At 42.1% G+C, this 25064-nt stretch overlaps 4 protein-coding genes and 1 long non-coding RNA gene across 8 annotated transcripts in view; 3 read left to right on the top strand and 2 right to left on the bottom strand.

Moving 5' to 3' along the window:
* The window catches only part of LOC131130780 (ceramide kinase-like), an 8441-nt gene extending 6709 nt beyond the window's left edge, over positions 1–1732 (top strand). The window contains exon 13 of the mRNA XM_058074759.1: positions 9–1732. Coding sequence (XP_057930742.1) covers positions 9–96 — 88 coding nt within the window. The 3' untranslated portion in view covers positions 97–1732. The remainder of the gene's footprint in view (positions 1–8) is intronic.
* Positions 1–3738, bottom strand: part of LOC131130786 (uncharacterized) — a 9930-nt gene extending 6192 nt beyond the window's left edge. Inside the window, exons 1-2 of the long non-coding RNA XR_009130086.1 lie at positions 2416–3738; positions 2065–2111 (exon numbers count right to left, since the gene is read on the bottom strand). This is a non-coding gene — a long non-coding RNA (uncharacterized LOC131130786). The remainder of the gene's footprint in view (positions 1–2064; positions 2112–2415) is intronic.
* Positions 1971–12446, top strand: cdhr5b (cadherin-related family member 5b). Its single transcript, XM_058074758.1, has 15 exons — positions 1971–2139; positions 2428–2509; positions 5862–6031; positions 6099–6155; positions 6401–6490; positions 6557–6649; positions 7647–7748; positions 7829–8014; positions 8148–8238; positions 8307–8404; positions 8492–8695; positions 8782–8892; positions 8967–9033; positions 11062–11237; positions 11355–12446. Exons 2-15 carry the CDS (start codon positions 2440–2442, stop codon positions 11892–11894), a joined length of 2055 nt encoding a protein of 684 aa, XP_057930741.1. The 5' UTR covers positions 1971–2139; positions 2428–2439; the 3' UTR covers positions 11895–12446.
* On the bottom strand, positions 8099–21715 carry LOC131130782 (GRAM domain-containing protein 4-like). The gene is made up of 21 exons (XM_058074762.1): positions 21116–21715; positions 20057–20188; positions 19757–19859; positions 18542–18665; positions 18398–18459; positions 18195–18327; positions 18094–18119; positions 17778–17869; positions 15751–15842; positions 15612–15660; positions 15471–15542; positions 15354–15397; positions 15171–15280; positions 14748–14902; positions 14301–14403; positions 14059–14152; positions 13473–13557; positions 13331–13399; positions 11339–13253; positions 8286–11235; positions 8099–8199 (listed from the first exon to the last, which is right to left on the bottom strand). Exons 2-19 carry the CDS (start codon positions 20159–20161, stop codon positions 13146–13148), a joined length of 1626 nt encoding a protein of 541 aa, XP_057930745.1. The 5' UTR covers positions 20162–20188; positions 21116–21715; the 3' UTR covers positions 8099–8199; positions 8286–11235; positions 11339–13145.
* On the top strand, positions 21449–25064 carry LOC131130784 (cytosolic 5'-nucleotidase 1A). Of its 4 annotated transcripts, none has more exons than XM_058074765.1 (6): positions 21449–21755; positions 22318–22401; positions 22513–22648; positions 23409–23531; positions 24074–24198; positions 24266–25064. In XM_058074765.1, the coding sequence occupies exons 1-6, from the start codon at positions 21681–21683 to the stop codon at positions 24494–24496; spliced, it is 774 nt and encodes a 257-aa protein (XP_057930748.1). In that variant the 5' UTR covers positions 21449–21680; the 3' UTR covers positions 24497–25064. The 4 variants fall into 4 exon arrangements, with proteins under 4 accessions (XP_057930748.1, XP_057930747.1, XP_057930750.1 ...); XM_058074764.1 differs by having other exon boundaries at positions 21458–21755; positions 22318–22428; XM_058074767.1 differs by having other exon boundaries at positions 21458–21851.

Genomic DNA, 25064 nt, shown 5'->3' with positions numbered 1-25064 from the left:
TTTCCCAGAGTGCACTGCCAGCTCATCAAGCTGTTTGCACGCGGTATCGAGGAACCTGCCATGTTTGATGACCTCACTCTTGCCTCTTCCTTGTAGACCTTAGACCGCATGGGACTGGCAACACCTCACTCCATTGTTTTACATTGTGTGGGTCTGGTTGGTTCTGTTTGTTAAGAACCGTATTGATGAGCTCCCAAATTTCCAAAAGAGAAACTCTACATGTTACTAGAAAGAACCACTTGCCCCTCAAAACCAGCTAAGTAAAATTGAGTTTGGATTTGTAAATTAAGTCGAAGTCTAATCTAGTGTTGAATCCTAATATGAGTCAGATTCCAGTGTAAATCACATCTCACAGGAAGTCTGAGTGCAGAGTTGAGGTTGTGTTCATGGTGTTTTCATTCCAGTTCAGATTCTGAAGGCAATGCTGGGTTTTGTCTTGGACTGGTCTAGACCTGCTGTGCGTTGACTCTGCTCTTCGTCTCTTGTGATCCTCATTAGTCTTATAGGTCAGCATTTCCTTTTTGGATCTTTGGACTATCTATCATTTATGTCAACATGGCCAGCCACTGCTGTCAATCAAGTCGTTTGAAAAGGTCAAAACTGAACTCCACTTTTGTAGCGTTTGACTTTGGAGGTTCCACTGTAGTCTTTTGACTTTAGCCGCACATCAAAGTCACTCTTAAAACATTTGTATTTATTTTAGTCTGTTACGTTTTTCAGAAACAACGATGTTCATTAGTCCAAGGGTCGTGCATTCCTCAAAAGGTCAAGTCCAAACCGTGTCATGTGACCCGGTGCTGAGTCCACATGTAGCTTTGGAGTCAGTCTATGTCCGTTTCATTCTTGATATGCAAATTAAGTAGAGAATAGCAAAACCAGAACAAATGGAACCATTCGTGATGCCACTCTCTAGTGACACGTGGTCATCTACGTGTAGCACAGATGTTTGAATGCGTCGTCATGATGCTTGACAACCAATCTCACAGCCACACAAGCCTCATTTAACCAGTTAGCATTGTCTTCTGATGTTCGTGAAGATGTAAATGTAGCATCACCTGAGCTCTTCATGACTTGGCATAGATGAGATGATGCGTTTCTACCGAGTGAGCCTGTTTAAACCTAAATGTTCCTTGTTCTGGGCGGCACGGCGGTCGAGTGGTTAGTGCGCAGACCTCACAGGGTTCGATTCCACCCTTGGCCATCTCTGTGTGGAGTTTGCATGTTCTCCCCGTGCATGCGTGGGTTTTCTCCGGGTACTCCGGTGTCCTCCCACATTCCAAAAACATGCTAGGTTAATTGGCGACTCCAAATTGTCCATAGGTATGAATGTGAGTGTGAATGGTTGTTTGTCTATATGTGCCCTGTGATTGGCTGTCGACCAGTCCAGGGTGTACCCCGCCTCTTGCCCGAAGACAGCTGGGATAGGCTCCAGCACCCCTGCGACCCTCGTGAGGAAAAAGCGGTAGAAAATGAATGAATGAATGAATGTTCCTTGTTCTGATCCAAACAAAGCAAAAGACCAAGATGACGTGGAGATACTGTATGTACCTTTGCTAGCCTAGATGTTATTTTGCATGTTAGCACAAGCTAATGCAGCAAACCACTAGTGTGCTAGTCACTTAGTTTGTTATGCAACTTAAGTTAAATGGTGGACCCCTCCCAGTAGACCTATGCAGCCACCAGTGAACCCCCAACTCTCTGCTGTAGCCTCTTCATGTAGAAATAAAAAAAATGTACCTCTCATCTCAGTGTGCACTTCAATTTTACTTTCAATACATGCACCATATTTTAATATTCTTATTACCATCATAGATATGTGAGCTGCTTTAAAATTGTTGTGTTACCAGCCTGCTAACGTCCAAGCAAACAGAACCAATATTTGTTCTGATCGAAACACATGAAGGTATGTTGGTGTATCAATACTCTGCAATGATTATTTCATTTTCAGCAAAGAGTCGGAAGCTAATTAGCACTAGCATTTCCTAGAAAAGAACCGATCAATGGCACCACTGGGAAATGTGACTCTGAGGATTAAGTGTAAACAGGCCAGGGCCGGGTCGATACCTGAACACTACAAGAGTGGACGTCTTGGAGTCTCTCCAGTCAAGAGCCTACAAGAGCAGAGCAGAACATCAACAGGTCTGTTTTTACTTCTATCCCAAATGTATGTTTTAGATCAAAACCCGTTTTTTTCAATTTTGAACATTTTCATTGGCGCTGTCCTTACTATTGTAACATTTCTGTTACATACAATTATACAGTATCACACAATTGGAGAATGCCTACAAAACTATTCAGACACTAACTGCTTCGAAGGGACAAAAATACCTCCCTCTAGTGGCTGAACACAGTATCACACACTACTGATTGCATAATTAGTGTGTACAGTCTTACTAGAAGGATAACAAAGCTTACCTCTGTGTTCAGGTAACCATCATCATGGCCGTGATGTCATCAGTGCCTCAGTTGTTGGTGCCGTCAGCCCTCCTCTCTCAGCACACCATGTCAGGTAGAGTCACATGATCAAAAGATTCTCATGAGAGGTAAGAGTGGTGACAATGTGTTTGATCACACCTTTTGGGGTTTGTGTTTCACCACACTGCATAACATCATTTATAATGTATATCAATATCATGTAAACGCACTACCTGATGTTGTTGTCACGAGTCAAGACTGTCCAAGACAGGCCCATTAAAGACAAGTTAATTGCAACTTTGATAAGTAACTGTGTGTAAAACATATGTGCTCCTGTTAAAGTGCCTTGAGGCTTATATGGCTTTGGGCAAACAGACGTGGGCATGTTATGCATTTATGGCGGGGAAAAGTCCATCACGCTCATAAAGCCGAGCAGATAAGTAGAAAACACATCCACTGAGACAGACCTGATGTGACAACTAGAAGAGTCATGGACGCTGTTGCTGTGAGAATGTTCTTAGTATCAGTTCTCCTTGGCTTTCTGCTTGTTAGGACCGCTGAGGCCCAGGACAGTGAGTACTGATCCGTTCCTTAAATAATATGATGTCTTGATGGACAAGAAGACGTTTAAGAAGTTTAGCATCTTCGTCATTGATATTTCGTATGGACTATAGTGATCCGTGGTGTCAGTCGCTATTCAAGTAGCACAAATGTGGACCAATTGTTAGAATCTTCATGTCCTTTTGCAACAGGAGAAAAAGTTAAGGTTCTGGCCTCCACCCATCTAGCTACATATCATATTACAGACTTTGGACTCCTTTGTGGGGCCAATACTAAACTTGTTTGAGAAAATTGCAAACTATTAAAAATGACCAAACATCATCTTAAAACAAAGCCAACATGTTAAACTTAAATGTGAACAAAAGTGTCCCCAGTGGATGTCATAATTTATCATTTAACTTGGAGACCATAAATCAGTCAAGATGGCACGAGTTCCAAACTCTAGCTGTGTCACACATGTGAAGATCACTGTCCTCATCCCATAAGACTGTTCCAATACTAGTAATGCTAACATGTAGACACATAGCATCGTGACTTAAGGGGAAGGGTGGACTTGACTGTTTAAGCCAGGCGTGCTCATTACGTTAATCGCGAGCAAAGGTAGTCCGTTAATTGTATGTGTCACAAACGTCAATATGTTGATATCATGTGACATCACTCAGCTGATATTAAGCTTCCCTCCCAATTCACTGTGGTAGAGTGTGCATTTTTGTCACACTTAAATGTTTCAGATTACGTTAAAAAGCCATAGCATTTCAGTATGTGGAATCAAACTATGGAATGGATTGAGTAAGGACCTCAAACAATGCACAACGATGAGCCAAGTCAAGATACAATACAAGCAGTTGATGTTTGCTAAATACAAGGATGAAGAGTCTTGAACCAGTCATGATGTGCTATATATATCACTATATTGATAGTTACTATGGTACCCATTATGTCGTTGTATGGTTATATCACCTTGTACCTTGGTACGTGACAAAAATAAAATGAAAAAATAAATAAATAAATAAATTGAAAAAAAAAACTTAAATTATATTAAGAAAGCAGGAAGTGAACAAATGTAACAGTTACTGATTGTAGGAGCTATTTAGTAGTGTGTTCCTAGGTTTCTAATATCTGTTCATTTATTTTTTGTTGTTGTTTTGTTTGGATTACTTGACAATATTTTCTTGTTAGTTATTTGTTTGTTTATTTATCATAGTTTGTTGGTGTTAATTAGTAGTTTATTTCATTGGATAACACCCTGGGCACCTGCAATCTATTTATTTAGGCAGTGCTCACAGGACCAGCACGCACTGGGTTGAGCCTATGGTTTTTGTACCAGAGCAAGAGAGGCAACAGGAGACAATGCCTTTGTTCCCTTTTTGTTTGCTTGCTTGGTAATAAAAAGAAATACGAAGAAACGGAACAAGGTTGTATGGACAATTGACTCTTTTGTCTGCGTAAAAAACAACCCGAGGTGCATCAGTGACCTTTTGAAGTTTATTTTTGAAGGACAAATAGCCACTACACTGATTGTAAAAGTACCAGATGGAGGGGTAGGATTTAATAAGCTTTGCTTCTTCCTACTCCTTTTGGACATGTGGAACTGTGAACTGATTATGTGATGCACTCAATTGTAATCTGATGCATGTTCAAATGAAATTAAACCATTACCAGATCATCAAATATATTTAAATATTAGTCAATGACAACACAACTGATCATAAAACACAGTTTTTAAATTAACCTTTTTATTATTAAGGGGGACGGTGGTTAGCGTGCAAGCCTCTCAGCTAGGAGACCTGAGTTCAATTCCACCCTCGGCCATCTCTGTGTGGAGGTTGCATGTTCTCCCCGTGCATGCGTGGGTTTTCTCCGGGTACTCCGGTTTCCTCCCACATTCCAAAAACATGCTAGGTTAATTGGCGACTCCAAATTGTCCATAGGTATGAATGTGAGTGTGAATGGTTGTTTGTCTATATGTGCCCTGTGATTGGCTGGTGAGCAGTCCAGGGTGTACCCCGCCTCTCGCCTGAAGACAGCTGGGATAGGCTCCAGCACCCCCTGAATTGTTGTAAATCAGCCTCATTGGAGGGTTTTCCAGCATGAAGCGTCTTTTTAAGGTCATGACACAGCATTCCAATAGGATTCAGGTCAGGCCACTCCAAAGTCTTTATCCATTCAGAAGTGGACTTGCTGGTGTGTTTGAGATCATTGTCCTGCTGAAGAACCCAAGTTGGTTTCAGTTTGAGGTCATGAACAGATGGCCGGACATTCGCCTTCAGGATTTTTTTGGTCGACAGCAGAATTCATGGTTCCATTGACATCTATGATTGGGGCAAAAACAGCCCCAGACCTGTTCTTTGTTCAGCAGTGGTTTTGGTCTTGGCCGTTTTTGCCCAGTGTCTTTTCTTATGGTGGAGTCATGAACACTGGCTGACTTTAACTGAGGCAGGTGAGGCATGCAATTCTTCGGATGTTACTGTGAGGTCTTTCTGTCCTATTGGATGAGTTGTCGCTGCACTCTTGGAGTCATTTTGGTTGGACGGCCACTCCTGAGAAGGATCACCACTGTTCCATGTTTTTGACATTTGTAGATAATGGCTCCTACTGTGGTTCAATGGCATCCCAAAGCTTTGGAAAAAACTTTTCCAGACGGATAGATCTCAATTAATCTCAGTTATGTTTTAACAGTAGGGGATATCACCCCCCTATTTTTTTTTACCGCCTCATGTTTTCTCAATGTAGAAAATATATATTCTCTATGGTTGTAGTAGGAGGTAGATCTTTAAAACTATCACTGGCTGAAAAAGTGTGAGCACCCCCTGGTTTAAGCTGTACCCTATGATGGGTGCAGACTGGAAGTGCAAAAATATTGAGTCAAGTATATCTTCTCCCAGTTTGTCGTGCTCGTACAACGGTGGACTTCAAAGAGAACAACCTGGTGGGGGACCTCGTGGAGACAATCACAGTCAATGATGGCGTAACCCTGACGTTGGAAACTTCCTCCAGCAACTCCTTCACTCTGGAAGGCAACCGGCTGTTAGCGGCTAAGGTTCTGGACTATGAGGTAGGCCGAGACAGAGAGGTCTGACACCAGCTGAGAACTCAAGCTAACTGTTTCTGTTTGTTTGCAGACTTCCAAAAGTCATGTCGTCAAACTGGTGTGCTTGGATGGAGGCACGGGCCAGAGGGTAAGAACCCTCCAGCACTGAACATGCCAATAAATGCATACACTATGCATTAGTGTAGACTATAGGAGACGTTCTTACCTTATCTGTTTGGAGATGACCAAATAAGTAGTATAAAAGTTAGGATACAGTATAAAGTTGTAGGGAGGGATTGTAAAAGTGATTCAAGACATGTTCTGGGTTCTAGAGGATACTTTTTAGAGACTGAAGTTTTTCCGAGAAAATAAGCAACACATCCTTTTTTACAGTTGACCCTCATCATCGCTGTAATTGTGATAAACGAGAACGATAACCCGCCAGTCTTTGAAGGAAAATCCTATCTGATCAATGTCAAGGAGGTAAGCCTTTGATTTTTGTTTAGTTTGCGTTCAAGTACACATTTAACTGCCATGTTTCTTTCTCAGCTGATTCCTGTAGACACACCTATTGACGAACGCTTTCCCGCCACTGATAAAGATGAGAATACAGTGCTATACTACACACTGACGTCCGAAACCGTACGTTGTTCTTTTCAATTGCACATTTCCTTGCACACAAATGGTAATAGTTTTATTTCATTTGAACATGCATCAGATTACAATTGAATGCATCCCATAATCAGTTCATAGTTCCACATGTCCAAAAGGAGTAGGAAGAAGCAAAGCTTATTAAATCCTACCCCTCCATCTGGTACTTTTACAATCAGTAACTGTTACATTTGTTCACTTCCTGCTTTCCAAAATACAGTTTAAGGTTTTTTTTTGTTTGTTTGTTTGTTTTTTTAATAATGTACCTCGTACCGAAGTACGAGGTGATATGACCATACAATGACATAATGGTACCATAGTAACTGTCAATATAGAGATATATATAGCACATCATGACTGGTTCAAGACTCTTCATCCTTGTATTTAGTAAACATCAACTGCTTGTATTGTTTCTTGAATTGGCTCATCGTTGCGCATTGTTTGAGGTCCTTACTCAATCCATTCCATAGTTTGATTCCACATACTGAAATGCTATGGCTTTTTAACGTAGTCCTAGCATAGAAGTGTTTCAAATGTAGTTCTTCCCTGAGATCATATTTCTCCTCAGTATTGGATGACATTTTTAGGTAATTGGTTATTTTTAGCCTTATTTAGCTGTTTGAAAATTAACTATATCAGCAAGTTTAAGTATTTGTGATTTTAGAAATAAGGAGTTAGTATGTTCTCTGTAGGCGGCATTATGAATTATCCTTACTGACCTTTTTTGTAGTACATTTAGCGAGTGAAGATTGCTTTTATAGTTATTAGCCCATATTTCCACACAATAAGTAAGATATGGTAGAACCAGAGAGCAATAAAGAGTGTGGAGTGATTTCTGATTGAGAACAAATTTTGCTTTGTTCAATACTGAAATATTTCTGGCCACCTTATGTTGTATATTTGTAATATGAGGTTTCCAAATCAGATAAGAGTTCAAGTGAAAATATCTAGCTTTACTTTTTAATCACCCTTTTTGATGTTTCTGCAGAATTACTTTAAACTGGCGTCACCCACCAACCCAGAACTAGTCATACAGAATGTTCTGGACTACGACAAAGTCCAACATGTCCAGATGGTCTTGTATGCTCAGGTGAGGATGTCGTCCTGCTTTGCTATGCCATCAGTCGATTTTGTCTATGAAAAAATATGTCCAATCTCTCGTTTTTGAAGGACACGCCCTTAGCAGAATCTGGTGGCAAGGACTCATTCACCGCCACGACCACCATCAGTGTCACTGTCTTAGATGTGGACAACAGGCCGCCGTGGTTCAAGCCCTGCACCAAACACGTGATGGCCGGAGCCACCATCTGCCAGAGTGCCGGCTACACCAGCTGGGTGGTCTTAAATGAGCAGGAGGTGAGTCGCACAACCGCAACCTAAGACCAATGTAGCTAAACCTCAGAATTAGATCTCGGTCTTAAAACAGGGTGAAGTCCTCACCTCAGGTTTTCTGTTGTGTCGTTGTCTCCTGTGTTACTCCTGGCACCAGGCTGAACCGTTAACACTGAAGCCAGGTCCACTTTACGCCATTGATGGTGACACTGGGATCAATGAAGCCATAAGATATTCGTTCCTGAGCGGTAAGCTGATTCGATATTCACTTATAATCAGATTTTTTAAAAATTACCGTGTGGCCTCTGAATCCCAGGAAATGAAGATGGCCTGTTTGAGATCAACCCAACCACTGGGAATATCAGCATGATGAGGGCGGCTGATGTGGTAGACACCATCACTCTAACAGTTCTGGTGAAAATCAAACACTCACAAGCTTTATAAAACACAAGATGGTTGTGAAAGAGTCATTCATTCAACTTTATCTGGTTTGTTTCTCAGGCCGCTCAGACGCCAAGCAGTTCTCAATTTACAACCACCAGCCTAACCATCAGCGTCCAGGTGAAGAGCCTTCACCGGCCACAGTTTCAGAGGCTTCAGTATGAGGGTGTGGTGTCATCAGTCGGCGCCATGGCAACAGACCCGGCAAACAAGGACGAGCCGCTGCGGCTCATTGCCTTGGACGAGGATTACGCTGCAGCTGGGGTAAAACAAGGACTTTCCACACACTTTTTGTATGCGTCATACAATTGTCATCTGTACATCTGTTCCTTGCATTCCTGCCACACCAGGGTATAAATCCTCACATGGTCTATCATATTAAAGGGAGTGACGACTTCACTATCATCAATAGCTACTTATTCATGACCAAGGACCTCCCAGAGGCCACATTATCTCTACAAGTGAGTTTTCTCCCTCTCAAGCCAATTACAATAACAGGTACATGTGTTACAAAACCTCAAACTTCACCCTGCAGGTGGAGGCGGTGGACACTTCAAATGACCAGAAAGCAACAGCTCAGCTATCAGTGGAAGTGAAATCAGGTAGGAAGAAACCTCTCAAGGGACACCAATGCAGGTGAACGCAGATCAATCTGCGTTCAAGTGCAAACCAGTGTTTCCCATACATTCATTTTGGACCATCACAAATAGATTTGGCATTTAGATTAGATTTGCTTGCCTTTGCTCATAAACATTCATTCATTCATTTTCTACTGCTTTTTCCTCACGGGGGTCGCGGGTGTGCTGGAGCCTATCCCAGCTGTCTTTGGGCGAGAGGCGGGGTACACCCTGGACTGGTGGCCAGCCAATCACAGGGCACATATAGACAAACAACCATTCACACTCACATTCATACCTATGGACAATTTGGAGTCACCAATTAACCTAGCATGTTTTTGGAATGTGGGAGGAAACCGGAGTACCCGGAGAAAACATGCAAACTCCGCACAGAGATGGCCGAGGGTGGAATTGAACCCTTGTCTCCTAGCGCTAACCACTCGACCGCCGTGCCGCCCTGCTCATAAACACATATTACTATAAATGGGATTGTCAGAATTTACAGTTGGTTTGTCGTCCAAACACCGTACAGTAAATGGAAACGTAACTCTGCTTCTTAACACACCTTATATTCACCTGGCCTGCCAGGGAATAAAAAGACGTAGCAAGAGAATCACTGCTCTCTAACCTAGCTATATTTAGTGAATATTCAGACCCCTCTTGATTCCATTATTCAAAGGCGACTTCTGGTCTTTTGGAGACTCGAACATAAAAACACAGAATCAATAGGGTCAGTGATCCCTCAAGTGTTACATAGTCCTGTGGTTGGTCCTTAAGAAATGTACCTTTTTTTGCCAATAGAGACTCAATAGGACAGCTCTTGGAAACGAGTCAAAGAAATTCAGTCCAAATATACATGGGTACTTTGTGTGTGGGTCTGTGTCTTGTTTGCTCAACTTCCCACTTCTCAATTCTCCATTCAAACATGCTGATGGGGCTGCCATCCAGGCTCACCATTTTGATTCTAAATTAGAGTCTTTCAAGAGGAATACTCCGTCCATTTAGTTTAACACTTATTTATGTTCAGAAACACAAGAGGAATTTGGATTCTAACCCTGGAAGGAGAAGAAGATGATGACTTCAAATCAGTTGGGACCACTTAAATCCAATCATGAGAAGAATCACCTTTTATGTCCATGTGCAGGAATCATGTTTAAAAATCCAAGAAGATAATTTTACAAATATTGTCAAAAGAAGACCAAACTCTTATATCGTATATGTCATTGCAATTGAGGAAACTCCAGTATGAAGCTCTCCGCGTCCACGTAGTCCATCTTTACAAAACAAGACGGGTTGAATGGTGAGATTGAACTATAGCTGCGCATCAACAAGGACTTGGAGGATGGTGACAATCCTTGTTCCCAGATGATTGGCCAACAACATTATAAGCTTCAACGTGTACTCTCCTCTCAGGTCTCACCACCACCGCTTTGCCTTTGAGCACGACTGACATCATGACCAGCATCGTGACCACCGACAGCGGAACAACTGAAGACATGTGGTCCACCACCAACCCCGCTACATCAACCGAAGAAGTGGAGTCCACCATTAAACCCACTGACAGCAGCATCTCCACTGCCAGCTCCACTAGCATAGGTACCACAGACTCCAGTATGTCCACTGATGGCACAAGTCTACCGACTAGCATCAGCCTCACCAGCCCAAGCATGTCCACCACAGACTCTTTTATGTCCACCGAGGCCACTGGACCAACCACTAATCCCAGCTCAACCAGTGAAGGGAGCACAGCGGACCCTCACACAGGTGGTCACATGTTTTGTCTAACTGGAGAGATGGTCCCCCACCTTCATGATTGTAGTAATCACACAATGCATAGTGTTCCAGCTGTCTTCAAGAGCTTCAAAGTCTTTGTTAAAGTGACCAACCACAGGATCTTGCCTGAGACTAAAGCTAAAGCTCCAATCTTGTCCACACTTATTGTGTTATTGCGTTAGTCTGGAATCATAGATGTCAAATGGTTATCTGAAAAATGTCCTAATATTGCCTTTCCAGATGGAGTGATGATCCCGTTGGGTGAATTCAGAACAGAAGACATGGCGGCGCTCGGGGCAACGCTTGGGATTCTTCTCTTCGTCTGTCTGGTGGTCATTGGAGTGCTTGTCTGTCGCCTTCAAAAGGGAAAATCTGACTGGAGGAAGATTCATGAAGCCAGCGTGTTCCGAAGCTCTGTGAGTACAATTACGCTTTGTGTCATATTCTTAGGTTTGATACACTACACATGTTGTGCATGGCTACTAATGACCATAATGAGGGTGTCTTGACTCAATACCCCTTTGTTTCCACAGCTGGGCCAAGGCTTAGGAGGCCAGAAGGAGGGCATCCAGTACACCAATGAGGCTTTCGAGCATGATGAAGATGGAGGCAGTGTGGGCTCAGGGGGGCCAGATGCCATCGTGGTGAAGGAGCTGGAAGGAAGAAGTGACAGTTTTGCCGTCAAGTCTTCTGCAGCGCTGACCACTCTCCTTGACGATGACGTCAGCCTCACGGGCTCCGACAAGGCTGACAGTGAAAAGGAGGTGAAGCCCATTCTGACGAAGGAGAGGCGCATGGAGGAAGGCTACAAGGCAGTTTGGTTCAAGGAGGACATTGATCCAAACGCTAAGGAGGAGGTGGTCATAATCCCAGACAGCAGGGAAGACGACAGTGAGGAAGACAATGAGGAAGCTTTAGTTAGGGAGGAAGAGGAAGACGATGATGACGATATCCCAACTAAAAGCTCTAAGATGGGCTTTGTGGAGGCGGACCTGGACAGTGGACTTGGAGTGAAAATGGAGGACCCAGCAGAGGACTCAGAGGCTGACGAAATTGCGGACGTTGCTCTGTGAGTGGGAGGAGGGCGCAGCAGGAGGCGCCCATAATAAAAGCTGATCATTGATAAGCTGAGTCCTTAACATTCAGCCTTATCGGACTCTCAGAACCATGAGTGAACAACCTCTTCATAGGTGGTACTGTAGCACAACCAGCATCCATTTTAAAAACTTATATGTTCAATAAGCATGATCTAACTAGCAAAATCCAGTGTCAGGGGAACAGAAAGTGCTATGTAAATCTAAAGAATTCTATCCATCCATCCATCCATCCATTTTCCTCCGCTAAAGAATTGTTATTACTATTTAGTTTTTGCTTTATTTTGGAACACTGGAAGTTAGTTAATCATCATCCTCGATTGCTGTTGTTTTGGAACCTGAACAAACTGTTTAAATTAAAAGTTCTGTAAATAAGAATGCGATTTTTACTGTTATGTACAAATATAAAATGATCAAGTGAAAATATGAACAGATTGGTGTGAACGTGATTATTTTTACTTTAATATAAATTCCCTGTACAGCAAAGAATACCCAGAAGTACCTCCGAAGTCCACCACAGTAATGCCACAACTTTTCACACATCCTTTTCCTACCTCATGGGCGAAAATATCACTATTTTTGGATAAAATAATCCAGGAAAATACATTTTAAGATGTTAAGACAGGTTTCCCTTCCAAATCAACCAACTGGTACCATCAGGTACAAATAAGTACAACAAAAAACAATTAGCGTTGAAAAGCCCGGTTGTACTAATATACAAATATATTTCATATTCAAAGAAGTAGCAGCAAATATAAAAACACATCATACACATACATACAAAGTCCTAAGAAGACAAAAGAGACAAAAAAGGCACATCCTGAAGCAAAAGATCTGCATGAGGCACCATTGTGAAAAGAAGCTGCATTATTGTTATAAAAGTACAAACATTACGCCAAATTTACAAGTAAGGGTTAAAGTGCTTATAAAAAGGCCCAAAATTAAAAAAAAAATAAAAATAAAAAGAATGCCATTTCATATGTTTTACAACTGAAATTTATCAGAGAGATGTATTTCTTCCCTCTATCTTGCAGGTTGTGGTTAAATGCCAAATTGACACGATAAATGGCTGACAAAGTGATCACCTGGTGAGCTGATTGCTTTTAACCATCAAAACGTAAAAAGCTCTTAAGAAGCCATGGAGGTGACTTCTTGCAGAGAAAAATGCCACCTTTTACCTGTCTGTGCTGCCAATTATTTAAGAGTTGAGGGTACAGTCCCAGATAGTTCCTACATCTCTGGGCTGGTGGCTGTAGCCATGGCAACAACCTTCTTATGCTGGCTAAAGATGGTGTCAAAGGCTTCATCCCTGTTGGTCATGGCTCCAAACACCATGGGCTGCACAACAGAGGTCATTTATGTATGCACACACACGCACGGCACCGCTGTTTTCACAGCTGCTAAGAGCATTTTACCTTCTGAGTAGATGGTGTTGCTATGGAGATGCCCATCCCGAAGCCGGGTAACATGGACAATACTTTGTACTAGGAGGAAGATGTGTCATTAGAAGTCGTCTTTTGGGAGAATGAATAAAACAAAGTGAGAAAAAGTATGCACCCTCTGGATGTCGGTGATGTCAAGCAGTTTGATGACTTTGTTCCTCTTGGTGGATGAAGACCTGGAGACCTCGAAGCACAAGTGGCTAATGAGATCATAGAAAAGTGAGTTAGGCGCTGACCACGTGGGAAGGCTCCTGAGATTGTTTTTTTTTGGGTTCCGTTGAAATAAATGTGCATTGACACTGTGCGGGTAAATTATTAGTAAAACCTCATATTAACCTCATTAGTAAATGAGGTTAAAAGGCGACTTAATTGGCGACTCCAAATTATCCATAGGTATGAATGTGAGTGTGAATGGTTGTTTGTCTATATGTGCCCTGTGATTGGCTGGCGACCAGTCCAGGGTGTACCCCGCCTCTCGCCCAAAGACAGCTGGGATAGGCTCCATCATACCTGCTACCCTCGTGAGGATAAGCAGTAGAAAATGAATGAATGAATGAATGAATGAATAATGATTGTGTGTGGTTTCAGTTGACAGTAAATATATACTAAAATATATCTAACTTTAATAGTATTGTCCCTTGGCAAGCTGTAATAAAATGCTTACTGAAATGTACTGTACTCACTCTGTCTTGCACACTTACTTCTCGGTGACGTAGAGGACACCATTACGGATGTAGTCTGTTGGGGTCTTCCTGTCCCGGTTGATGAGGCAGCAGCGCCAACCATTCTCACACACTGATGCCAAAAAAACTACACTATATTACTGGTGACACTATTTGGATCTGTGTATTAGTACTCAAGTAGGAATTGGTCTACAAGTAGCTGATATCAATTTAATTTTCCATTAAGGAATATATTGTGATGAATTGATGAAACAACTCACCTGGCAGCGGGCACTCGCTCTCCGGTAGATTGAAGACCTCATGGAAGGCTCCTCTCTTGGTGCTGTAGTACCTTGCGCCTCCCACATCCTCCCCAGAAGGAACCTGAAGAGCACACACTCACTGACTCAACAATTTTGTTCAAAACATAGAACGGTACTAAGGTTTAGAGGTTTCAGAGGTGGCCCTAAAAGAACATGTACACATCATCATCAGGTGCTGGGAGGTCTCACTCTGACTCAGAAATACACACAAAACTGCAGTGATTGTGGCACACTAAAACACACACACAACTCTCTCTTACCTGTTCGCACTCAGACAGCTAAGAGAGGGGGAAAAGTCAGAAAGATGACAACACAAACCAGTGACAGGGGACCAATATGGACCAGAATTACATGGAACCAATTAAAGATAAAAACAAGGAAGAAATCATCACTTTGGGGACTGACCCGTCGGCCTGGCGAAGGGTTGCTGCGCTCCTTCAGCTGAAGGTCAGTGGGCAGGTTGGTCCAGACGATGTGCGCCGTGTCGTAACGTTGGCGTAGTTTGGGACAGCTCTTGAAGATGAAGTTGATGATGAAGAACTTTACACCTGCAAACACGCCTGAGGGGAGGCATGATGATGAGGTGGGACAGATGTGTGGATTCTGAAGTATCATAACACATGTACACATATGACCAGGCACCATTATTGTTAGTCTTTTTCCACTTCTAACTGTCTTTAGGATTTCAAACCGGCTAAACCAGGGTTTTAGAGGGACTAATTGTTGCTTTGGTAAGCCTGTGAATGTGGACTTTCCAACATGGAATATGTTCTATGTTGTAGTTTTTTTTATGTTTTTCAGTGACAAAGTTTGAATATGGCAACATACCAATGATGAATCCCAGCACTTTATAAGGCAGCAGGCAGGAGGCGATGAAGGACACCCACAGAGCAATGTAAAGCTTCTTTGTTAACTCGGGCTCCACCCACATGAAGAGACTACACACACACACAAGTACATTGAAATGTAGCTGCTCTATTGGCTGAAAACCAGAAGCAAAAGCGAGCTTACTTCTTAATCTTCTCGAGGATGTCGGCCATCTTCCCAAAAACATTCTTTGAAGGAGGAAACCAAACAAGATGTCTAAATGTCTTACAGGAAGTTCAAACTGGGTCAAACAAGACTCACCTGAGCTTTCTGGGCCACATCCAGAACCAGCTGGAACTTCTCTGACACGGTCAGGTCTTCTCTGGGAGGCTCCTGGAGAAGAGAAGCTGTAATTTCACACACTGACAGCTATCAATCACCACTTCACAACGCAATTCCTACCGCAGGTTCCGAAACTTCCGGGACGATGCTCCACTGGATCCTCCAGCCCCTGAAAGCAGCAGACGCATAATAATGCTGTGTAAAGTTTGCTTCTTTGGCATTGGTTGGCATGAGCAGGTGGGTGGGACTATCGTCTCACCTGGCAATGAGGTAATTTAAAGAGAGGCGGAGGACAGCGAGGAACAGGAACATGGAGATGGTCCATCCACGCCACGTTGCATACATGTAGATCTGTGAAGAACGTGCGCACATGCAAGCTAGCAGTTAGCATGTTGGAGATAGCATCTTAAATCAGCAGTGCTCATACTCCACCTAGATCGGTGTACATAAAATAAATGTATCTGGGGGACACTTCGATATACATTTGTTGAGTTTAAAAAGAAATAATTTCTAGAGTTTTATGGTTGAGTTGATATGGAGTATTCACAAAGGCTGGAGAGTCGTAGGTGTGTCATCTAGATGGAGGAACGATGATAAGGAGACTGGTGGGGGCGAGAGAGACGTCCATGAATGTATGACTAGAAAATGGCTAACAACAACGCACTGAGATCGCAAGAGGAATGAAGAAAGTAAGATGCACATGCAATCAGCTGTGGCAACCCATAATGGGACAAGCTAAAGGGCTGTCAAAAGGTTTAAAAATTTAATCAAATTAATCAGTTTTCCCACCCTCGGCCATCTCTGTGTGGAGTTTGCATGTTCTCCCCATGCATGCGTGGGTTTTCTCCGGGTACTCCGGTTTCCTCCCACATTCCAAAAACATGCTAGGTTAATTGGCGACTCCAAATTGTCCATAGGTATGAATGTGAGTGTGAATGGTTGTTTGTCTATATGTGCCCTGTGATTGGCTGGCGACCAGTCCAGGGTGTAACCCGCCTCTCGCCCGAGGACAGCTGGGATAGGCTCCAGCACCCCGCCTTGTGAGGAAAAGCAGTAGAAAATGAATGAATGAATGAATAATCCGTTTTCAAGTTAATTAATCATAATTAATCACCATTTGCAATTATGTGTGCCCATTTTTACTGTATTTTGTGAACAGAAAGATAAATGACAGGAAAGGACACCACGTAAATTTAAGTTGAATTCACGTTATGAGTGTAGTATTTTCAGGGATTTCCCAGCATACTTAAATGTTGTACATCCAAAGTAAGAGTTCCGTTAGTGAGTGACACGCGACAATACCCACTTACTGTTTTTCTTTGTCTTTCTGTTATTTGCACCACATAAACTGAAGTTTATGCATTTGTTTACAATAAAAGTAAAATTATTGCTTACTGTTATTACATTTTTAAGACCTTTCAAAATCATATTTAAAACATTGTATGAGATTTTAAAACACATTTTCAATATCTGAAGGCTTTAAATAAAAATGTTACACATATTTTATGACCCACAGTTTAAAATATATATATATATATATATATATATATTTTATAAGATGAAATTTTTTTACTGTGTTTTTAAGTCAAATAGCGACTTTGTTGATGGTAGTAAATAATGGATTAACATTTTTTTATTACATTTTCTTTCTAGTCAACAGGTATTCATTCATTCATTTTCTTCCATTTATCCTCACAAGGGTCGCAGGGCTGCTTGAGCCTATCCTAGCTGTCTTCGGGTGAGAGGCGGGTACGCCCTGGACTGGTCGCCAGCCAATCACAGGGCACATATAGACAAACAACCATTCACACTCAAATTCATACCTATGGACAATTTGGACAATTTGGAGTCATCAATTAAGCTTTTTGGAATGTGTCCCCGGAGAAAACCGAGGGTGGGATTGAACTCGGGTCTCCTAGCTGTGTGATCCCGTCAACAGGTATAAGTTGTGAAAATGCCCACAGGCCACACTTTGGACACCACTGTCTTAAAGTTGGGATGTTGGGTGTCTTTACAAAATTTTAAGAATTCTGTACATTAAAAAGGTTAAAACAATCAAATTTATGTCAATAAGCTACCAAAACAAAACACATCTTAGTTTTGTGTTATAGCTGGCAAAACATATTGGTGTAATATTTAATAATATATTTTTTTTAATATTCAGAGGGTTTCCAAAAACAGCCCCAGGCCTCACTTTGGCACCCTTGACCTTGTGTATAGTAACAGCTACTGTCTGTCTTTCAGTAGCTCGCTGCGCTTCTCATTGATCATCTGCTGGGGACTCACGGTGAAGGCAATGGCCGTGGTGTATACCGAGTACCAGCTGGACAAAGCAGACAGGTCCCTCAGGAAGTTCATCACGGGTCTCAGTCCTCTTTCTAGAAACAAGAAAAACAACATCTGTCTATCCACATGTTTTTGTACTCAGTTTTATCTGCCACAATTTCCAAATGATCTCCTTTAGACCTTCACAGTTTGGACAATTTTAGATCCGGTATGTGAAGTCCGTGGGGTAAAAGGTCATAAGAGTGTGACAGCAGTTCTTATGTGACAAATCACTGTGATGGTGACAGGTTGTCTACTGAGAAGACGCATTACTCACTGAGACGCCTCATGTTTTCTGTCAGTCTGTGGAGTTATCAAAAAAATATCATTTATTATAAAATACTGAGTTATGAGGCAACAGTAAAGGTGGCCACTCACCTTCTGGCACTGAGCGGCTCGTCCGGCTCCACCACTTCTTCCTCTGGCTGGAGATGGAAGTCCTCAAAGTCAACACCAAAATAATGGGAAAGCCACTTCTGGAAGCGATTGTACATGTCTTCTTTTTGTTTCTCTGGATACAAAATAAAAAAATAACACTTTTTTTATGAAAAAAAACTTTTACTTTTCAGCTGATGTCTCACCTGATGTGGTGATGTCATGAGAGGGTGGGGCTTTAGGAGGACCACATGGTGAATCTTCAAGTCTGACATGTTCACAGTAAGGATTGTCTATGTTAGAGTTTAAAATAGTTTTATTATCCACACCGTTTTCTTTTAAAGGAGCACCTGGCTGTGGTAATTTGGTTGATCTTCTGCTCCAGTTCCATGTTCCGACAGCGTTCCCTCTCCAGCTCCTGACGCAACCCATCCACGCTCGACTCTTCTTCTCGAAGTTTCCTCAACTCCTCCTCTGCGGTCACATGACTAGAGTAACATGCCAGAGCCAAGACGCCATGTAGTAATGTACTCATTAAATGAGGTTAGTGTAACCATCTGCCCGTGTGGTAATGATGATGTTCACAATTGCGGTGTTCGTGAATGCACCTCGCCCATACGAAGACTGCTAGCAAACAGTTGAAACTGTCAGATATAAACTCACTTGGTCTAGAAAGACTTGTTTAGAATGTGTGAGTCTTATTTACGTCTCAAACGGCTTATTTCCTGTCTGTTATGTCTACTATATTGGGTAATGTCAGTGTAAATGTAACTGGGTGTTATTTATGGCAACAAGGCTCTAATGTTAAAAACTGTTGTTGTCAAATACTTCTTTGTACTTTAACTGAAAAACATTTGTGGTCTTACCGTATCCTAAGCCATATCCTTCTCCAGAAAAAACTCTGATCCTAATTCTCCATCTTGGCAGTCAAATTCATTCATTCAGCAGAGAATAAAAATATATTTAATTCATTCGATTTGTTGCAGACTCTAGCTGATGCTACTGTGTGTGTGTGTGTGTGTGTGTGTGTGTGTGTGTGTGTGTATGTGTATTTCGATAAGGTTTAAATGACCGCAGACATTTACAATAAATACAGTTCAGTGGACAAATAATATATATTTATTTGATGTTATCATAATTGATGTTTTTCATGACAGGTGAGGTTCAATTCCATCCTCGGGCATCTCTGTGTAGAGTTTACATGTTCTCCTCGTGCATGCATGGGTTTTCTACGGGTACTCCGGTTCCCTCCCACATTCCAAAAACATGCTAGGTTAATTGGTGACTCCAAATTGTCCATAGGTATGAATGTGAGTGTGAATGGATGTTTGTTTATATGTGCCCTGTGATTGGCTGGCGACCAGTCCAGGGTGTACCCCGCCTCTCGCTCGAACACAGCTGGGATAGGCTCCAGCACCCCCGCGACCCTCATGATAAGCGGTAGAAAAGGAATGAATGAATGACAGGTGAGGCGGTCTGCCCTAACTGCTGCTTAACGAATGATGGGTCCTGTTAATGTAGAATATATTTTCAACGTTAGTGTTAATTTAAAAAAAATAACTCACGTAAGAAGTGCTTCTCTAACAGTGTGATCTCTAGATGACCTTTAACCTCATTCAGATCTGTTTTGGGTTCATCTTGTAGTGCAGAAAGTGTTCCTGAACCAACCTGGGTGACATAAAATACAGCAAATAAAACATCACAAAAATGTCTGTCATTAAAATAACAGATGTTCTATCTGTGTGGGGTGCCACGTGGTTCATTGCCCCCACCTCCCCATCCCGACCCCACTGCCGTGAGCTACTTTGCTAAACTTAACATAGCACTGTTAGCTCTGTGAGGAAGCCGCAAGCTTTCATTCCCACCTCCTCGCTGCATTCTGTGTCCGATGTGCTGGGAGACTCGGGCTGATCCACTATGTCATCCCGTCTGTGGCCCCAATTCCGTATCCGGTCCAGACGCCGCCGCATGGTGGGGCCCCGTGGAAACGGTAGCGTCTACCCCATCAACACAGCAGAGTCACAAAGAGCACAGAAATAACATTCGCTTTAAAATATTCTTGATTAATAAAGTGTTAACAGAGTTTCTGTGCCTTCATGTGTTTTATGGTGTGCCACAGGGTTCATTACTAGATCATCCTGATCATCCATGCATTATAAGCTTTGCTACTCATGTTCTAACCTTTGTTTAAACTGTATGAGCACCTTGTTGCGTGTCTATTATTGGTCAGGTTCTAGCAGTGTAGCTTCGAGTATACTCTTTTCTATGAGCGTTTGTTTTTGCCATTGCATTGACTGTGAGCCAAGTGTTAGCATGTAGCTTCCAGTCATGTGGCAGTACAGTGTGAACAGTATGTTAGGAATGCACTTGCTTGTGTTAGACCGACTGTAGCAGGCAGATATTTATGTTTTAGCACCTCAATAATGTTGTTAGCTAGTTCTAACCCATTTCAGCCTATGCTGATGTATAATGTGTTAGCAGCATTTTAGACACTAGTGTGTTTGCTATTACTATCATCAAATCTGAGAATTCCTTCTGCTTTGTGTCTGTATTCATGACTGCATGGTTGAGTAAGCATGAAAGATGGGCCATTTTGTGTGGAATGTGCTGCAGTGTTTTTTTTTGTTGATAGTTTTTTTTTTGCTGCATCTGTATCTGACAAAATAAATCGCAATCATAACTTATCTACAGTATTTGATAGTAGTAGTGTGCTGTGTCATATTTTGACACATGACTGGTCAGGTTACATTTATTTTGTCTAAGGATGACAACTTGCTGCTCTGCTGGCATAATTAACTAACATGACGTTAATAGACAGTATTTTAAGTAGTACTAGTAGTCGTGCATCAATCAAAGCTCAATAACAAACATACAAACTATACAATACGTGCCTGACAAGGTCAATGAAAAATGATAAAGTGTACCTAATATTGTGGTCAGTGAAGATGACAGCCAATCACATTCCAGCTTGGCCAGAAGGACACACCTGAACTCCAAGAAGTTGAACAGGTTCTCAGTAGAGAAATTCTGTCGCTCAAACAAGGTTCGAAGTTAGAAGCTCCAATATTTGTAAAGCAGCCCGGATACTCTGAAAGAAACTTTCTTCTTCTTAAAGAGTCTAGTCCACGAAGACGAAGTTTAAACAGGACTAGCAGACTCCTGTTTGACGAGTTTAGCTGTTAACCACAACGCTAGTGGGCGGGACTATGACGTCTGACATGACCTGACGTCAATACCTGTCGTCCTTAAAGGCATACATTTATTTATTTACCCTCAGGCAATACAAAATGATTTATGATAGACAAATTAACGTGAACTACTTTCGAACACACTTTTTAATATGTCTAATGTGTTTTGTTTTAACGAAATTATAGGCGCATTAATTCAACTTCAGGATTTATTCAACTTCAGGTCTCCACTAGGTGGTAGTAATGAGTAGACACGTGCCATTCAGGAAGAAGAAGAAGTAGAAAACAAGGGGACAAGTGGATGTCTTGTTGGTACATGTTACGAACTTTCTCCACCGAGTTAGTTTGTTTTACAGTTAAAGTTGGTGGCGTTGAGGTAAGTAAGATTGAAGGTCTTTCAGGTCTTCCTGCTTTCAGTGGAAAACAGTGAGCAAAGATGGTGTCCACCATCCCCAACATCGACGTGAGGCAGGTATGTTTTACCTGAAAATGAACGTCTGTAGAAACTTCTTGAAAACGAAACAAAATTTATTTCCATTAGGTTTACCTAAAGGTTTATCATATCACACTGACAAAAATAAGTGTGCCGTTATTTTTGTATGAATTTCTTTTTTGCGTCACTAAATGGAACCGGAAGTTGGCGTCAAAGTTGTTTACAATGCATGTTCTTTTCCGCTTTGGTTGCCAGGTCTGTGATCAGTGTCACTTAAAAATTACTATTAACTTGGTTGAATCAAGCCTGGTTTTCAACAATATTGTCATTGAAATACATAAATTATTCGAGAAAGGAAGGACAGTGGAAAAATCTTGCTATATTAACAGAGAAATATAATGTGGAAATATTCTATCTATCCATCTATCTATCTACGTATGTCCTGAGTCATTTTTTTGTTGTCCAATGCAAATACTTTGACATTAAACAATGATATTTTTTGCAGAAAGATGCTAATCAAGCCTTGGTGGTTGCCATCTCTTCCTCTGCGGTGTTTGAGTCTTCTGATGACATCGATGGGGTGCATAGTGTAGGCGTGGCCTTTTCACTGCTGCAGGTCAAAGTTCACCACAGGAGGTGAAAGGGAGGCTTTATGGTGTGTTCGATTTTTAAATGTTTATCTCTGTATTGTGTTTGCCAGGCGCTGCAAAGTGTGAATAGACGTCTTCTGGCTGAAAATCCTGAGGAGTCGCTCCTCTTTGACGTGCTTCTAATCACCACGGACAGCAGGGAGCAGGAACAAAGCACACGTATCATCAACAGCACCAAACATTACGGTAATTCACCTTCATCATCACCTTTCCCTTGTTGTAAATGAAAATTTTCCTCACCCTGTCAAATCTATAACTGCATTATGCTAACTGAATTAGTGCATGTCATTTGATTCATGAAACATGAATAAAAGCATTTTTTTTTAATCCGACGCCAGTTAATCTGCTCTGCGACTATGTCATTGTTGCTCTCTATTTGAGGTTTCCAATGTGTGGCTGGGGAGCTTGGTTTCTTTTGCCTGTATTGTATTCTAAATGTAACATACATCAAAATCAGAGATTGATCATTATTATAGACTAATTTGCTTTTGTCACCCATACGACAAACCTAACCTACCGCTTTTTCTTCACGAGGGTCGCGGGGGTGCTGGAGCCTATCCCAGCTGTCTTTGGGCGAGAGGCGGGGTCCACCCTGGACTGGTGGCCAGCCAATCACAGGGCACATATAGACAAACAACCATTCACACTCACATTCATACCTATGGACAATTTGGAGTCACCAATTAATCTAGCATGTTTTTGGAATGTGGGAGGAAACCGGAGTACCCGGAGAAAACCCACGCATGCACGGGGAGAACATGCAAACTCCACACAGAGATGGCCGAGGGTGGGATTGAACTCTGGTCACATAGCTGTGAGGTCTGCGTGCTAACCACTCGAACACCATGCCGCCCTTTTAGCATTTTTAATGATGTACAAAAGTTAGTTAGGAAAATGTTTAGACAACCCTTGTTTAAATGAAGAATAATATCTTTCTTTGTTGCAGGCTTGGATGTCAGCAGGTTCTGTTTTTCCTGCCAGGACAACTTCATTGAGAGTTTACTCCAAAATAATGTGCAGCTCTTCCTCTCGACGGAGCCAGATGAAGCTTTACGCGTGTCCCAAGAAGGTGAGATTGTTCGTCCTGGGGTCATAATATACTGTACATATTATTCATTCATTAAGTTTATACCACTGCCAGCCAATCACAGGGCACATATAGACAAACAACCATTCACACTCACATTCATACCTATGGACAATTTGGAGTCGGCAATTAACCTAGCATGTTCTTGGAATGTGGGAGGAAACCGGAGTACTCGGAGAAAACCCACACACGTACAGGGAGAACATGCAAACTCCACACAGAGATGGCAGAGGATGGGATTGAACTGGGGACTCCTAGCTGTGAGGTTTGCGTGCTAACCACTTGACCACCATGCAGCCACTTTACATATTATCAATTTTCTTTAACTCATGAGCCACTGTTATGCAAGTCAAACCAAGCAAATGTTTTTTTTTTATCACTTATGTCATCATTTGAAACATTTCTACACACAATTAGAGGTCCAGAGTGCATTTTAGAGGAAATTACCCAGCCAGAATTGAGTCGCAACCAACTATTGGGTCCCCACCAGTTGAAAATGACTGTATTAGAGGACATTGTTCCAGGTGTTTTGTCTGCGCTTTTGGACCAGCAGAAGTCATCGTGTCCATCAGAGCAGCTCAGAGTCTTGTTCTGTGATGATGATGATGATGGTGGTGGCATGGCCCCAGCAAACAGACAAGCCGCCCAGGTACCTCCATCACATAACAAGACGCAATGCAACAAGTGTTAATGTGCATCATTCTCCTGTCCCGCAGCGTTTCTGGTCTCGGCTGGGCGACATACGACGAAGGTTCGGCATCCTTGACAGCCCCCTCAGCATCATTGTGATGACATCCCATAAAGGGAGGGACAGCTGTGGCGATGCCCTAATGATGCTGCGTTCCCACGGCGTCAGCGCAGACGAAGCACACTGCCTGGCGGGGGCACCGCGTGGCCCCATCCTGTCCGTACTGGCACCTCACTTCCTGCTCGGTGGTCTGCGGTGATGCTGCATCGTCCCATGACTACCTCACCAACAAGTTCTCACACGACTCTGAATGTCACATGTCGCTAAGGGTTGAAGGACTGCAATCTTGCACACTGCAGTCCAAAAATTGTGTGCTCAAAAATATAAATGTTTAAATTAAAATAATTTTGTGTAAAAATAGACAGCAATGGGGCCGCACAGTGCATGAGTGGTTAGCGTTGTAACGTTGGTGAAGATGGCAAGGTGCAAAGAAGGAGAGAAGGGGACACATCTTTGTACTTTGCAATGAGTCTTGAATGTAATTGTCTTTCTGACAGTCTTTGTGAAATTACTGGAACTTGCAACTTTCTTTGGCCCCATGGCGGCTTATTTTATCAATAGGGTTCTTTCTTTAATTTTAAATGCATGATACATAGTTGGACATTTGCAACTCCATTAATTTCCAGATTGTTTTTGACAGTATTGCTCTCCAAACAAAGATGAAAAAAGGGACGAGATGGCTCACTGCTTTGTAGCTTTCATCATTCTAAATGACAGATGTTTGTGTGTGTATTTTAAGGGTTTGTCATTAAAACTGTTCCAATTTA

This window comes from Doryrhamphus excisus, chromosome 6, assembly GCF_030265055.1.
Source record: "Doryrhamphus excisus isolate RoL2022-K1 chromosome 6, RoL_Dexc_1.0, whole genome shotgun sequence".
Lineage (NCBI taxonomy): Eukaryota > Metazoa > Chordata > Actinopteri > Syngnathiformes > Syngnathidae > Doryrhamphus > Doryrhamphus excisus.
Note: the sequence above shows the minus strand (reverse complement) of the source record. Positions and strands in the feature narration are given on the sequence as shown.